This window comes from Gossypium arboreum, chromosome 9 (genome assembly GCF_025698485.1).
Source record: "Gossypium arboreum isolate Shixiya-1 chromosome 9, ASM2569848v2, whole genome shotgun sequence".
Taxonomy (NCBI): Eukaryota; Viridiplantae; Streptophyta; class Magnoliopsida; order Malvales; family Malvaceae; genus Gossypium; species Gossypium arboreum.
In genome coordinates this window covers 1046795-1062336 of record NC_069078.1, presented here as the reverse complement: position 1 = coordinate 1062336, position 15542 = coordinate 1046795, and the positions used below count along the sequence as shown (strand labels likewise).

At 33.0% G+C, this 15542-nt stretch overlaps 1 protein-coding gene across 3 annotated transcripts; it reads right to left on the bottom strand.

The window, feature by feature from the left end:
- Positions 1-142: 142 nt before the first annotated feature.
- On the bottom strand, positions 143-6891 carry LOC108457433 (CBS domain-containing protein CBSCBSPB3-like). 3 transcript variants are annotated; one of them, XM_017756492.2, is made up of 14 exons: positions 6538-6891; positions 6278-6446; positions 6063-6195; positions 5184-5342; positions 4201-4279; positions 3981-4094; positions 3749-3815; positions 2894-2999; positions 2757-2815; positions 2140-2249; positions 1929-2062; positions 1606-1688; positions 1396-1485; positions 143-625 (listed from the first exon to the last, which is right to left on the bottom strand). In XM_017756492.2, exons 1-14 carry the CDS (start codon positions 6651-6653, stop codon positions 452-454), a joined length of 1593 nt encoding a protein of 530 aa, XP_017611981.1. In that variant the 5' UTR covers positions 6654-6891; the 3' UTR covers positions 143-451. The 3 variants fall into 3 exon arrangements, with proteins under 3 accessions (XP_017611981.1, XP_017611984.1, XP_017611985.1); XM_017756495.2 differs by having other exon boundaries at positions 5190-5342; XM_017756496.2 differs by having other exon boundaries at positions 5196-5342.
- Positions 6892-15542: the final 8651 nt, after the last annotated feature.

Below are 15542 nucleotides of genomic sequence, written 5' to 3'. Positions count from 1 at the left end.
TTGTTTTATTTAACCCAACAGTTTACGATGCCTTACCAACATACTCAAACTTACATCTACCAGCAATGTCAGCCACCCCCTAAATATGAAGAAAATTTGTGTTTCTTGCAAAAAGTATCAGAATAAATCTCCACCGCACATCTTTCAGAATTTGCCCTCAGATAACTGAAGCATGGAATATTTAAAACATCCATACATATGTACATGGCAGTGCTTCATTGAGTCACTGAAAGAATGTCAAAATAGTATACAATGATGCTCAAATACCCTCACAAGTGCTTTTCCTTCATAGATCTGAGTTACATACAAGTGGAACAAAAATGATTTCTGTGGACTGTATAAAGAACTTAAGTTCGTACCTTCTACCCCCGATTAACTTTCATTGCCTTGCCTAATTAATCAATGCTACGATTCATATTATGTTGTTTTTGGCAGATAAATTAGCATAACCTCACAATTTCGAGCGCTTTAAGTAGACAAGTACACCGATGCTAGTCAGGACAACAGTACCGGCCAATAAACCCAAGTGCAAAGGTACCCCTGCGCTGCTTCTCTTGGCACTTGCAATTGGTTCTGATTGTAATTGCTCAGCTGACTCGGAAAAATCCAGATGCAATCTTAACACCTGTACCAAAGGAAGACAATTATAAATTTAGAATAATATATCAGCAGCAACTACACCTTATTTGTCTTATCAACATTTTCTTTTTCCTTTTATCTTGTGCCTACTTTGAAAACTGCACCAGGCTACTCCCAACACCAGCTTCAGCAAATTTCCGATGTGTGAGATGAACAACTCACAAAGCTGGGTTCATGAACTTGTCTTGTTACTTGGAGTAAATAATATGAAAATTAATGAAGTTTTTATACAAATAATAATCTTTTAGGGTGGGCTTAGTCGGGTGGAAAAGTGGAGAAATGGAAGGAGAGAGTGGAAAAGTGAAAAGAAAATAAATTTTGAGAGTGCTTTATTGGAAATAAAATAGGAGACATCATTTTCCATCCTAATGCATAAAAATAAATCCTTTCACATTGGAATTATGAGAGGAGAGAAAATGGGAGAGAAGTGCATATTAGTTCAAAATTATGCATTTTTGAAATGTTTTATTGTCTTTCCTTTCGTTTTTCAACTCTACCAAACAATGGATGGAAAGAAAATTACTTTTTTTTTTTTCATTTTTCCATATTTCCTACCAAGCACATCCGTGGAAAAAAAAATGATCTTTTCCATCTTTCTATTTTTCTACCCCTTGAAATTTTCAGCTTTCCAATTTTCTTTCCACTCTACCAAGCAAAACCTTAAGTGAAGTGAAAACAAAAGGAAACCAACAACAGAAAATAAATAGGATGGTCAAAGAAGAGGGAAGCAATAGTCTAATACAAACAATGCGTTACCTTCTTTCCTATGGATCTAGCACTGTTAACCGCAGCAACAAGATCAGTATCATTGGTGAGTAGAACCTTGTCACCTTCATCATCCTTATACTATAAAAAAACAAGAGAAAAAAAAATAAAGAAAAGAATCAATGTATGAATGAAAACAAACAAGAAAATTTGAAAAAACCATAGGCAGTACAAAATAAATAAATAAACCCAACAACTAACCAAAAGCTGAGGACGTCTATTATCATTACTGGAAGCAGTTCTTTGCATTACAGCAGATAAAAGCTCGTTTAAATTCTCAGTACCTGAAGAACAAAATACAAGTATGATGCTTTTGAAAGCCTACAACATAATGGAGAAAAAAATACTAGCAAAGCCTTCAACATGGTTGCTTACTATTCAGCTATAGCCTATAGAATATTTCTTTGTTTTCAATACAGAAGTCCAGGTATCAGTTCATTGTTGCTTCTAGGTATGAAATGACGTATTTATATAAATTCAGATAATTTTCCGCTGAAAGCAGCTTGACATACAGCGTTACATACCAAAACTGAATCGATGTAGACGACCCTTAAGATCCTCAAGTTTGAAAGAAAATGAGTTCCCGTGGCCAAGGGAATGATGGGGTGATAGTTTTCCAGTATCTGCACCATCTGATGCCATGACTGCAGACATTTCACTGAAATGAACACTCTGTACGGTTAATTCCACAGTATAAACAGGTTTGGATTGTAAATGAGGCAGCATGAGTAATACCTGTGTGTGTCATAATCACCTGGCGGATCTAAAGCAAGGGCAGAATCCCAGAATTTTTGCATCATTGTGCTTGACACTTCATTAAGAGCAACTCCAGAGCTACTTTCAACCTTCAAAAGTAAAAAATTTTGAAAACAAAAGAAAAAATAGTGAGAATGTGATTCTTGCTCTTTTCTCACATGGGTTGAAAGGAAATTCATGGATCAGAGTAAATATAAACCTGGTTTATCGAGGCTCTGTTTTGCTTTTTCTTTTGCTATTTGCTATTTGCTTTTAGGAATTAAAAAAGCACTTCTAGGTAAAAATAATTTTTTTTGGATAATTAAAAACCATAATTATATATTTCGGAGAAAAAAAAGCATTTTTACTTCTTTATAGAATACTTACGTAAGGGTTGGGGTTAGATTCTAGTTATTGGTTAATTTTCTAATAGATTCTTATCTTCCTTTTTAGAAACATTTATGAAGCAAAAAAGGAGATGGGAAAAAGAGGCAACAATGAAATAAACCCCAAGTAAATAATCTTCCCCTTAGCCTAAAAGCAATCGCCTAAATATACAATTCATAAACACAAAATAAATAAAAGTCTGAAATACATAAAAATCGCATCATGCATACCATAGAAATTGCCGCATGAGTTATATCCAGAACATCCAAACAAGCAGCAACATTTCCATCTGCACAACAGCCATTTCCGTGCATATGAACAAGAACGAATTGTGATTCTAAAACTATATAAAAAGACCAAAGCTCACCTTTGTCTAGAACAGGAAGATGTAAAAACTTTCCATCATGCATTAAATGCAGTGCGTCAAGGATTGTTGTTTCTACTGTCACACATTCAGGGTTGGGTGTCATCACCTATAAGATAAAGAAAACATTAGTCTGGTTATAAAAAGTATCAAAAGTTTATTCATCAAAAACAGAAGTATCAAAAGTTTTTTATCAAAAAAGAAAGCACAAAAAATTTTGGAACCGGAAACCATTTACGCTAAAAAAATTTGCACTTAAATCCTGGACCCATCTTGTGTAAGAAATACATGATATAAATTGCACATTCCATTCCAAGGCCAGATACCAGCAATACAATTAAGCAAAGTTGAGATGCAATATATATGCAACTGATCCTTTCGAAAGAATTAGAACTTAAAAGAACCAAAAAATTTTCATGTTCCAAATTAATTTAATCATTCCATGCAACATAAACCACTGTAACTGTCCAAAGTAAAGCTATAGGAGTAACTACAATTAACAATCAAAACTCAGACACCACTAAAAAGAGGTTACTGAAAACATGCAATTAAATTCTGGATAGCCACTAGTACAACATATATGTACAGAAACAAAGGATAACCACTGGAATACTCTTGAAAACAATATCAAGAAATTACTCCGCAGATAACAAAACTATTTATGAAAACTGTCAAGCACAAGAATTTTATATAAATGCTAAGCATATATTATTTACCAATGTACATATGCACAATAGAGTTAAAGCTCAGTTTAATATACACACAATTTCAAATGAAGGTTAATATCTCCTGTAAACATCAGTGGAGGGTAAATAACAAAGACTATACTGTACATCAAAAAAAAATCAAGAACTGAACCTTTTCCACGAGAGTAAGTTCAGGAGACAGGTTTTGTGCCACAACTCGCATAAGGATATCCTTTGAACTGCAGTTCATAGCATTAAAGAAACCATAAGAAATCACAATATATGTCAAATGACTCGAAACAGACCTTCCAAAACCACACTAAATACATGTAATAGTGCAAAAGATCTCAAAAACTAATACTAATGAATTCATGAAAGTATTGTGATGAGTAAAAAGGTGTTACGTTAGTATCCCCTGAATTTTGTTCCCTGTAACTGTAACAACTGAATTAATCCGCAAGTCCCTCATCTTTTTTGCAGCAACACAGACAGGGTCTGATGATGAAACAACTGCAACACTGAAAAAGGAAGAAGGTACAAGGGCTGGTAAAGAAAATAATAAAAAGAGCATGACTAATAGAAAATTGCATTTCGACACATCAGATAGCTGAGATAAAAAGTTACTCTGAATTTTCAGCAATGATACTAGACAAGGATGGCTTGAACATCCGCTCCCTCAAAGTTTCCATGAAGGCATGTGATGCTGAAAAGAACATGACAAACAAAACAAAATGTCAACCAAGAAATCACAGGTTTCAGTCTGTATGGTAAGAGCAGTAATCTATATGCTTGATCACACGCCTTGTTCAAAGATATGTTGCTAATACATATGAACCTTTCTTAATCTCTTTAAGTATAAAGAAATATAATAGCAAGGAAACTGGAATTATAAAAGTTTTAATTTGAACGATTTAAATCATGCCCTCCTCTCTTGATATATAAATTAGGAATACCAACAAACTGCTATTCAGTATGATACCTACAAAACTTTAACAAATAATTTCCTCACACTCAAAAGGTAAATCCTATGAATGTAATATTACAAACATGGACACAATTGTTGTGACAATAGAGACGGATGTCAAACACAGGATTTCTGACAAGTCAAGACTTGTCTCTACACTAAAAATAGAAGAAGTGTACTGTTGTTCGACACAAAACCCCCTCAGAAAAAAAAAATAGATAAATGATTTCACCAAAGGCGTTAAACAACTAGGATAAGCACTATTTTATCCATGCACATTGAAGGCCATAACTTTTCATAACGGTACCTTACATGCTTGTAACCAATTTTAGTTCATAAGAAAAGAAAAGGGGTTAAAACCAACTACCCAAGACCTGTTTATTAGTCATCTACTTTCACCACATCATCTTCTCAGTAGTACTGTTGATATCACATCTAAAAGCACAAAATCTCATTGAATTACAAGTCTCTTTCTTCCAATCACTCCTCCCTCTCTCCCTCTCTATTCTCTATTTTCTCCAGAAGATAAATATTGCTGGAACAACAGAGAAAATATGAAGAGCTTCTCAAATATATGCATGCAGTAGCATCGAATCATTAGAATGTTATAGCCTTCAATCCCAAAGAAAACAAATTAACCAACCAGAACCTTTACTTCCATTTTGGTCCACTGAAGAGGCAATTGCATTTCCTTGCTCAACAGCCTTCTCCATTCTTGAGATAGCATCATAAAGGCATTTTGTAATATCCAACATGGCAATGACTTCACCATTTTCCACAACAGGGAGATGCCTGAATTTTCCTGTCAAAGAACCATTGAATGAGATGACTTACATGTGTGTACACTAGCACTAAAAGTTTAATAACGATTCTGCTATTGTAAATTTGTAATAAACCTTAGTGCAACTGTGGCATGTATCAAGTCAATGATTCGCAGTTCTACCATTAATTAGAGAAATTCTACAATAGTTCCCTGACAAAATGAAATTAACAAACGACCATGGACTACATAAAACCTTAAAGTGATTGTTAAGGACTCCTTAAAACTGTAAGACTTACTTATAATTCAAGGCTATGACAAAAATACTTATCAGAAAATAATAATAAATTTACTAAATTCCAACAGTCACCTCAAGTTCTGCCCATTATATAAAACATCCACTTCTGTCAAGGGTTAAATCAAAGCCTAATGTTTGATGGTAACAGATAATTCCCAACCTAACCTGTCAAACCAGCTATAACAAGACACTGCATGAAAATATAAATTCGACAACAAATCTTGGTTTTGTCTTGTATCTTTCTCAAATGCAATTAGCTACCAACGAGCTTCAGCACATGAACATACAATCACCATTTAAACTTTACAAACATATCAAAGTTCCTTCCAAATACCGTAAAAAATCAACAATATAACAGGTTTTTTCGTCCAACACCATTGGAATATAAGCAATTATTTCTAAAAAATATTATAAAAAAAAAAAAAACAATTGGGTTATGTGCCGAACATAACATAATCAACTACCTTGAACCATCTTCTGAAGTGCCTCAATGGCCAAAGAGTCTGCCGAAACAAAAATTGGACTAGGCGTCATGATCTTAGATACAACTGTCTGCTCTGGCTTCAACCCTTCCCCTATTACTCTAGTGGCAACGTCCTGGCGATGATATACACATATATATTAACATGGTTATAAAAAAGACAATGAGGCAAGCAAAATAAAGAAGGAAAAAAAATACCTTGTCAGTAACGATCCCAGAGAGTAAGGCATTAGAATCGGTGAGCAACACAGCATTGACACGACGGGCTGCCATCCGCCTACAAGCCTCAGACACGGTGGTTCCTTCCGGGATGGTAAGGGCTTTGGATAACCTGAGCTTTTTCACCGTCCTCTCACCAGGGATGGAACTAACAAAATGAAACAAGGTCATTGGGTAAATTCAAAATTCAAAAGGTAATAATATTAACAGATAAGAAAAAAAAAAAAAAGGAAACTAACGAAGGAGACATCGGCTTGGCATGGTTGAAGGAATGAGACTTCTTAGTGCTATTTGATCTTCTTTTTTGAGAATCCCGGCGGGTTGTTGACGCCGGAGGCAACGTCTGGCTGCTCATTTCCACAAATTTTTGTTTGTTCACGATATCTAAATTGAATCAAAAATAAGTTTTCGGAAGATGAATTGATAGATAGATAGAAAGACAGATAGAGAAAGAGAGGTTATCACAGAATAGGAAATTAAGTGGTCATTTCTGTTTGACCACTCCCTTTCTCATCCCTCGTGGCCGGTTTCAGGGCTTCACCACCATGATTTTATTTTATTTTTTCAAAAAGTATTTTTTAAGGCAACCTATTTTTCTCAAGTTCAAATATATGATTTTCTTTATTTGAAAACAATTTTCTCTTTTTAAGATTTTTAAAATTAAGTAAATTTTTACCTTTCAACAAAAATTAATTTTAAAATAATAATTAAATACAATTAATCACATAATTAATATCTCACATCAATTGTGCATAATTTTGATTGATATAATAATAAATCGTCCTTTAATATTTACATATTTTATTATTATACCAATCAAAATCACGCATAACAGATGGAATATTAATATTGTGATAAATTGTACATTGTTGCTCACTTTCGACATCTATAGGGATTAAATTTTTGAATGAACCAATTTGCTAAATCTCAAATTGAAAGACTCAAGTTGTTTTATCAAAATATTTTTTTAAAAATAAAATTAAAAAAGTAGAATTTTAAAATTATTATTAGTTAATAAATATGAATTCCTAAGATCAGATAAATTCATAAAAGAAGTATATAAGGATTATTCATTATTTTAGACTCATAATATAATATTATTTTATTTTATTTTATTTCATTTTAAAATATAATAAATTTTATTATTACAATAAGAAAAACGTATGCCAATTTTGATAGAGTGAACTTTTTATTTTTAAATTATTTATTTTATTAAATGTTATTTGCATCATTTTCTCTCTTACAGTTTGGGATTTCTATCATTTTTATTAACTTGTCGAAGGATAACTTGTTCAATGTCACCCTTTCAAATTATGAACATGAGAGTCGTAATTTGAGATCCACGGATGTTGCAAAGCTTAATTTTGAATTTAGAGGCTTCCAGAATAGAGAAGAGTATCAATTGGCTGCGCTAGCTGGAAATATACAAGGTCAAATCGTGATGCTGAATGACGTTCCAATGGTTCCAATAGAAACATTCGACATTCCAGTGATGGAGCCAAAGCTTGTCAATACTTCCACACCCATCTCTAATGTGCTCATTCCATAGTCTATGTAACCATAAGAGACTTTCAAGTCCCAACCTGTATTTAAATTACATCATTTCTTTATCTAAAATGTAATACCTTCAAACTCTGCTTGAACTTTTAGAATGTGATAAGAGTTTCTAACTTATTTTTTCAGTTCTTACTATTGTTCTTAGTTATGTATGAATGTTGAAATTTTAGTTTCCTTCAATTTATCTCTTTTTATCTCAATTCATTTCTTACTATATTTTGAATGGACAAAACAATCCACCGGGAATAAATCACTCAATATTGCTTCTATATTAGATTCGACATATTTTCAATGTTTTTTTCATCTACTTCATTTTTGTACATCTTTTGTCACAAGTTGCCTAGTGCAATTTCAAATTTAAAGACAATGCCCTACGTGTTTCAATGATAAATATAAACACAATAAAATCTCATATAATTAATCAAAACTCATTTCTTTACCTTAGAAATATTTTTTTCCCAAATATTACAACGTACCAAAAATTAAGAATTAAATGAACGCTATTGGAAGAAAATAATATTCTTTTTCAATGTTTGGCAGAAAGAAACTCTATTATGGATAACGAACGCCCTCTTTTGTCTCGGGCCGCTATGGAACAAATATAGGCCTCTCCTAGTTGAACATTGAAATTGTTCTACATCAACCTGGTCATTTTGATATTGTGGGATTTGAGTACTCTTCCCACTCGCGCCTTGGATGCCTAATTAGAGTAGCCAATTCGTTCATAACTTTCCCATGACTTGTTTTATTCTTTTATTCTCGTTTTATTTTTATGATTCCTCCTATTTTACTTCTTTTAGTTAGTAAGGAAACATAACGCAGGAGGTCCTTGTACAACAGAGTCAGGACCAATTTAGTCCATGTACTATAAGAGAGTGTGCAAAAAAGGACAATTGACGACAAAATTGACTATTTCCGTTAATAAAATATTAGGACATGAGCATTTCAGTCCCTTTCAAATTAAAATAGGGTAATCTAGTCCCTATATTATTCAAATGTGAGGAAAAAAGGATAATTGAATAGGGGGTTAACTCCTCTCGTTTGCCAAAAAAATTAAGTGGTTCAAAGAAAAACAAGATAGATGCCACTGCGAAAAAAATACATCTACACAATATAATCATCAGTTGGTGAAATTTCATCAATTAAAAAACATAGATAATCCAAACAACTTTATATCAAATAATAAAGTTTATAAACATTCAAACATATTTAATTAATAGTTTTTAGTAATTTTGCAATGTCAGTAACCCCGAATTTGAACGGAAAATATACTTTGCAAATTTTAAATAAATAATTTTGTACTACTTGGCCAACTGACCCAAGTTTCAAATCCACTAGGTAGGTGGCTTATCTATTGGGCTTTTATTGTATACAAGGTGAAATATGGGCACTTGGGCAGCACTTGTTCTTCCCTAATTGGTTTCGAATTTTCAATATCAAAAAAGGACACAAAAATTCAAAAAAATAAAATAAACTATCCCTATAGGTTTCGAGTTTAAGTTATAACGGTTTGATTTTTTATACATTTCATTACACTGAAAACAAAAGAAGGTCTTGCTTTGTCTAGGTAGTTGATGTCATCATCGTTAAGATGCATTTTCTAAAGGCCCAGAGTAACACTCTCAAAACCAACAATTCCTTATCTTATACAAACCTTGTGGTCTATCTTTTCTATAAAACAAAGAAAAAAAAATATTTCTATTGAAATACATATATGATAGAATTGATTTAAAATATATATTACTTTCAATTATCGAGCCTATTAAAATAACTCAAAAAGTTCTTTTATGTACAAAAATATTTTAAGATACTATAGAGTTTATGAAAATTCATGAAAGAGATTTAGGATTTTGGAGCGAAAGTAGATAGGTCCTCTCCAAAAAATTTTTGAAGAAACTAACGTGGGAAACTTTTTCTCAAAAGCCACTACCATCGACACGGAATTTCTAACATTTCAAGATTAATGATAGGTTTAATTATTGCAATAATATAATTCCCGCAGAGTTCCTTAACATGCAATATCTACTTGTTAAAATATTATTAAAATTACAATTTTCCTAGTAACAAAACCCACATTCCTCTTCCATTAACAATTTGGACAACAAGACATAAAAGCTAAAGCAACAATACAAGCCTTTAATTTGGAATTTGAATGGTAGATGGCCCAAAAATGGTTCGAAAATGAAATTTTCATGCCAACTAACGAGTTGGAATCATTATCTCGACCGTAGTTGAAAAGAAATAAGTTGCAGCTGCAAAACTGTAACTTTTAAACAAAAGGATAATGATGCCTTTACCACGATTAAATTTCCCAACATATTTTATATTCATATCTAATTGTAACAAACTTTTAATACACGCATAAATATATATATATATAAACGCATGCATGATTACAATTGCATTACCTTCAATTCATCCTGCTCTTTCCTAATATTTAGATATCGTGAATATGGATTTGAAATGCATATTCGGCCTAGCAATCCTTGTTTCCCAGATATCGTTTTCGTATACACAAAATGTTAACGTTGTGATTCAAGGAGCAACATCAATTGCTGAAACAGATGATAACTTTGTATGCGCTACATTGGATTGGTGGCCTACTAAAAAATGCAACTACAATCACTGTCCTTAGGGAAAGGCTGGACTTTTAAATTTGGTAAGAAATTTTTATTGTGTGTGTATGAACAATGTCTTTTACATAAATTTTGACTTTCCTTTTATTTTATGTTTTCCGTAGGATTTGAAAAAGAAGGGTTTCATAAATGCAATAAAATGTGAGTTCTACGTATATAATATTACATGTCTCTATCATTAATTCATCCGTGGTAGTCCATACCCTAAGAATCAAAAAAGAGATTGCAAATATTGCGATTCGAATACTATTAAAAGCCACCTCATAAGAGTGGTTGTGTGAACGAGTTGGACTAAACTCAGTTCAACGCTGGTAAAAGTAATTTCAGACTAATTATTAAAATTACTTTCAGCATTCAATCCTTTAAGAATCCAAGTTGGTGGGTCGTTGCAAGATCAAGTGGTGTACGGAGTAGGAGGAGTTAAGAATTGCCCCAATTTCATGAAAAATGAAGATAGTTTATTTGGATTCTCTCAGGGTTGCCTTCCCATAGAAAGATGGGACGAACTCAATAAATTTTTCAATCAAACTGGGTTGGTATTTCTATTTGTTCTGAAAAAAAATTAAGCATTCCCTTTTTCTTTTTTTCTTAGTAAAGACATTGACTTTATTGATATGACATTTTGAAGAGTAAAGGCTACATTCGGGTTGAATGCTCTTCTCGGAAGAAACTAGTCACAAATCGTGTAACGCCCCCACGCCTGAAACCGTAGCTGGAGTCGAGCTTGAGGGGTTACCGAACATAATTTATCAAATTAAGAACTTCAAATCATTTGTTTCTACATTCACAGCTTTCTAGCTACCCGCGTCACAGTTACAAGAAAAATCATATCTCGAGTTACAAAACTCAAAATCAAGATCCGTAAATTTTCCCTAAATCTAGACTCATATATATATTTACTAATTTTTTTCTAGAATTTTTGGTTGGGCCAATTAGTACAGTTTATTAGTTAAATTCTCCCCTGTTTCAGGGTTCGACTGCTCTGACCTCTGCGTATTACGAATCAGATATCTCTCTATACAGAATTTCAATGACTACGAGGTTTGTTTCTCTTAAAACTAGACTCAACAAGAAATCTGTACATATAAATAATGACTTCTAATTATTTTTTAAAAAATTATTATGAATTTTTAAATTCAGAACAGAGGATCCAGAAATCACTCTGGCCCTGTTTCACAAGGTTTCAAATATCTCATAAAGTATAATTTATATGCCTGTTTTTTTTTAATCCATATGAAAATAGACTCATTAAGTTTCAATTTCATAACTTGATCATCATTTAATTCCATTTATACTATTTTTAGTGATTTTTCAAATTCATGTCATTGCTGCAGCAATATTCTGTTTTAAGGCAAATTTCATCTTTTCATGAGTTGTTATGAACTAGATAACCTATTAAACTTCCATGATATCAAACATGATCTAAATTTAACCATCACCATGACTTATCAATATCAAACATTTTCTCAACCAATCATGGCCATATCATAAAATTATTTACACAAAATAAGTATATTGCTATACATGCCATACTTAAGTTTTACAAGCCATTTACCAGATGAAAGTCCTTTGGATAGTGTGATCGAACCTTCGACCCGTCTCGATTCCCGAGCTGGCTTGTTCAAAACTACAGTAAATAAAGAGGAAGGAGTAAGCATAAATGCTTAGTAAGTTCATATGTAAATAACAAGTAACATAACAATACAAATATACCAAACAACTTTAGCATGGTATCACCAAAACATATATCACATTTCTAAACATCATTCATCATCTTACCACCTTATCGTTGTTGTATCTATTTTCAACCCGAGGGTTAAGAACATACCTGTCCAAAGTGTCCATTTCACAACACTTGCCAAAACATCGCTTGCATCTTAAGTGTTCTTCCATTTCACTAGAAATTTCACCCATTGAACACATCGGAATACAACTCGGATACACGGATAATTTGCACATAAGTGCCTCATATGTAATCAAGAAATCATGTAACCCGCCCCTAAGTGAACTCGGACTCAACTCAACGAGCTCGGGCGCTCGCATCCATAAGTGAACTCAAACTCAACTCAACGAGTTCGGATGCTCAACCATCCTAGTGACATGTCACTTGTATCCTAATCTATTCCTAAGGTTCAAACGGGCTTTTTCCCTTGATCTCACATTTGCCGTCTTCCATGGAATATCGGAACCGATACTCGGTAGCAATTCATATTTATCAAGTAGTAAACATAATTTGCATATTACTCAATATTAACCACAAAGCATAATATTTCACGATTAAAAATCATCATATCATATAATTAACATTAATAACTTAAAAATAACATTTATGCTACATTATTTACACATGAACTTACCTTGGTACCAAAATATAAAGATTTTGCAATTTAGTCCACAATCTTTTCTTTTCCTCGATCGCGACTTGAATCTCGTTTCTCTTTATCTATAATGCCAAATTAATCTTATTCAATACATACATTCATCAAAACAGCATTTAATACGAACTTTTGAAAAATTACACTTTTGCCCCTAAACTTTTGCATAATTACACTTTTGCCCCTAGGCTCGGGAATTAAACTTTATTCCTTATTCTTATGTTTTATAACATGTGATCATTTTTCCCTTCTATGGCAATATCAAATTCTTACTCTAACATATACTTGTGACTATTAGGTATTTTTGCCGATTAAGCCCTTTTACTCGTTTTCACTCAAAACCGAGTAGCACAAGTTGTCTAACATAATTTAAAACCCCATATTCTATCATAAAACATCAAAATACACAAATTTCACCTATGGGTATTTTTCCAAATATAAACCCTAGGTTGAATTATTGCTAACATAAGCTTAATCGAGCTACCGGGATTCCAAAAACGTAAAGAACATTAAAAACGGGGCTTGGAATCACTTATTATGGAGCTTGGAAGCTTGAAACAAACCCTAACTATGGAGAACCCTTGAAATTTCGGCCTAATGAAGAAGATGGACAAAAAATGGCTTTTAATTTTGTTTTTAATTCATTTTAATAACTAAATGACCAAAATGCCCTTACTACTAAACTTTCCAAAAATTCCATCCATGTCCAATTTTTGTCCATAGACTTAGAAATTGGTCAAATTGTTATTTAAGACCTCCTAATTAATATTTCAATGCAATTTCATACTAAAAACTTCTAGAATGCAAATTTTGCAACTTATTCGATTTAGTCCCTACTTTCAATTTAAACACTTTAGGCATAGAATTTCATCACGAAATTTTCACACAATCATGCAATCATATCATATTAATCAAAATAATTATAAAATAATTATTTCTATCTCAGATTTGTGGTCACGAAACCACTATTCCAATTAAGCCCTAATTTAGGATATTACAAATCGAAAAGGGTCTTTGGGTTGGAGATTGGAAATCGCAAAATGCAAGGATTTCATGAAGTATACTATTTCTAGGGGATACAAAGTTGATTCTTATGAATTGGGTAACTAAATTTGTTTTCCCGAGGCTCTGCACGAGATTATTTTTCATTATATTTTTTTACTTGTATTTTAATCAATTTATCATTTCAGGAAATCAACTCTCCGAAGCTGTGATGGGTGCAAGCATTGAGGCTGAACAATATGGAAAAGACATAGTAGTATTTAAGAATCTAGTGAAAGAATTAAACCCAGATCCCAAAACTCAACCAAAGGTTCTAGGTCCTAGCGGCTATTATGATGAGAAATGGTTTAATTCCTTCCTAGAAGTTTCAGGACATGAAGTTGTTGATGGAGTTACACACCATATCTATAATCATGGACCTGGTATCCAAATATGTCTCAATTCAGTGTTTATTGAAGAGCTTTTAGAGGCTTACTTATTACTAGTAGGGTCAGTTTCTTAATTCGATGGATGCATATGTAGGTGATGATCCAAACATGATTACCAAGATTCAAGATCCAACTTACCTAAATCAAGTTGCCCAAACCTATAAAGGTGTTTTGAATATTTTCAACAAGTTTAAACCACAGTCGGGAGCTTGGGTTTCTGAATCTGGTAGAGCTCTTAACGGCGGTGCTAAGGATTTGTCCCCAACCTTTGCTGATGGATTTTGGTAATACTTTTCTCTCATTTTCTTCTACCTCTACCTTTTTTTTGTGAAATAAAACACGTCTTCAAACTTTTCTCCCTTAACAGGTATTTTGATCAATTGGGAATGGCTTCAACCTATAATCACAAGGTCTTCTGCAGGTAAACTCTCATCGGTGAAAATTATGCTTTACTTAATACTACAACATCTATTCCCGATCCATATTACTACGGTCCGTATCTTCACACAGATAGTGTGAGCCTTATCTTTGCTTTTTTACCTATTGCAGCCAACATACTTCATCTTATCAGTTTGTTTCATTTCTAGTGCATTTCTATGGCACCGACTTATGGGAAGTACTGTACTTACCGTAACTCAAGAGTTTAACCCAAATTTACGTGTATATGCTCACTGTGGGAAGAAAAAGGTATGCCAACTTTGATAGAGTGAACTTTTTGTTTTTGAAATTATTTATTTTTATTAATTGTTATCTGCATCATTTTCTCTCTTGCAGCCTAGGATTTCTGTCATTTTTATTAACTTGTCGAATGATAGCTCGTTCAATGTCACCCTTTCAAATTACGAACATTAGAGTCGTAATTTGAGATCTACGGATGGCGCGAAGCCTAATTTGGAATTTAAAGGTTCCTAGAATAGAGAATAGTATCATTTGGCTGCGCTAGCTGGAAATATACAAGGTTAAATCGTGATGCTGAATGACGTTCCAATGGTTCTAACAGAAACATTCGAAATTCCTACGATGGAGCCAAAGCTTTTCAATGCTTCCACACCAATCTCTATTGCAGCTCATTCCATAGTCTATGTAACCATCAGAGACTTTCAAGTCCCTGCCTATGCTTAAATTAGGACTCCGCATAAGGCTTATCCAGCTGTTTACTCGAAGCAATCAATGGATCATTGCAAGTCAATGAACGCTTTAATGCATTGGCAGCTCATTTCGACGATTGCTACAATCAATTAGACGA

What these genes read in the sequence shown, in the direction of transcription:
- LOC108457433 (XM_017756492.2), bottom strand. Translation starts at nt 6,653, where the DNA reads ATGAGCAGCCAGACGTTGCCTCCGGCGTCAACAACCCGCCGGGATTCT. An exon ending in ATCATTGCTGAAAATTCAGA is followed by an intron (nt 4,095 to 4,200) that starts GTAACTTTTTAT and finishes TTCCTTTTTCAG; the next exon opens with TGTTGCAGTTGTTTCATCAT. An exon ending in ATAGACGTCCTCAGCTTTTG is followed by an intron (nt 1,486 to 1,605) that starts GTTAGTTGTTGG and finishes GTTTTTTTATAG; the next exon opens with TATAAGGATGATGAAGGTGA.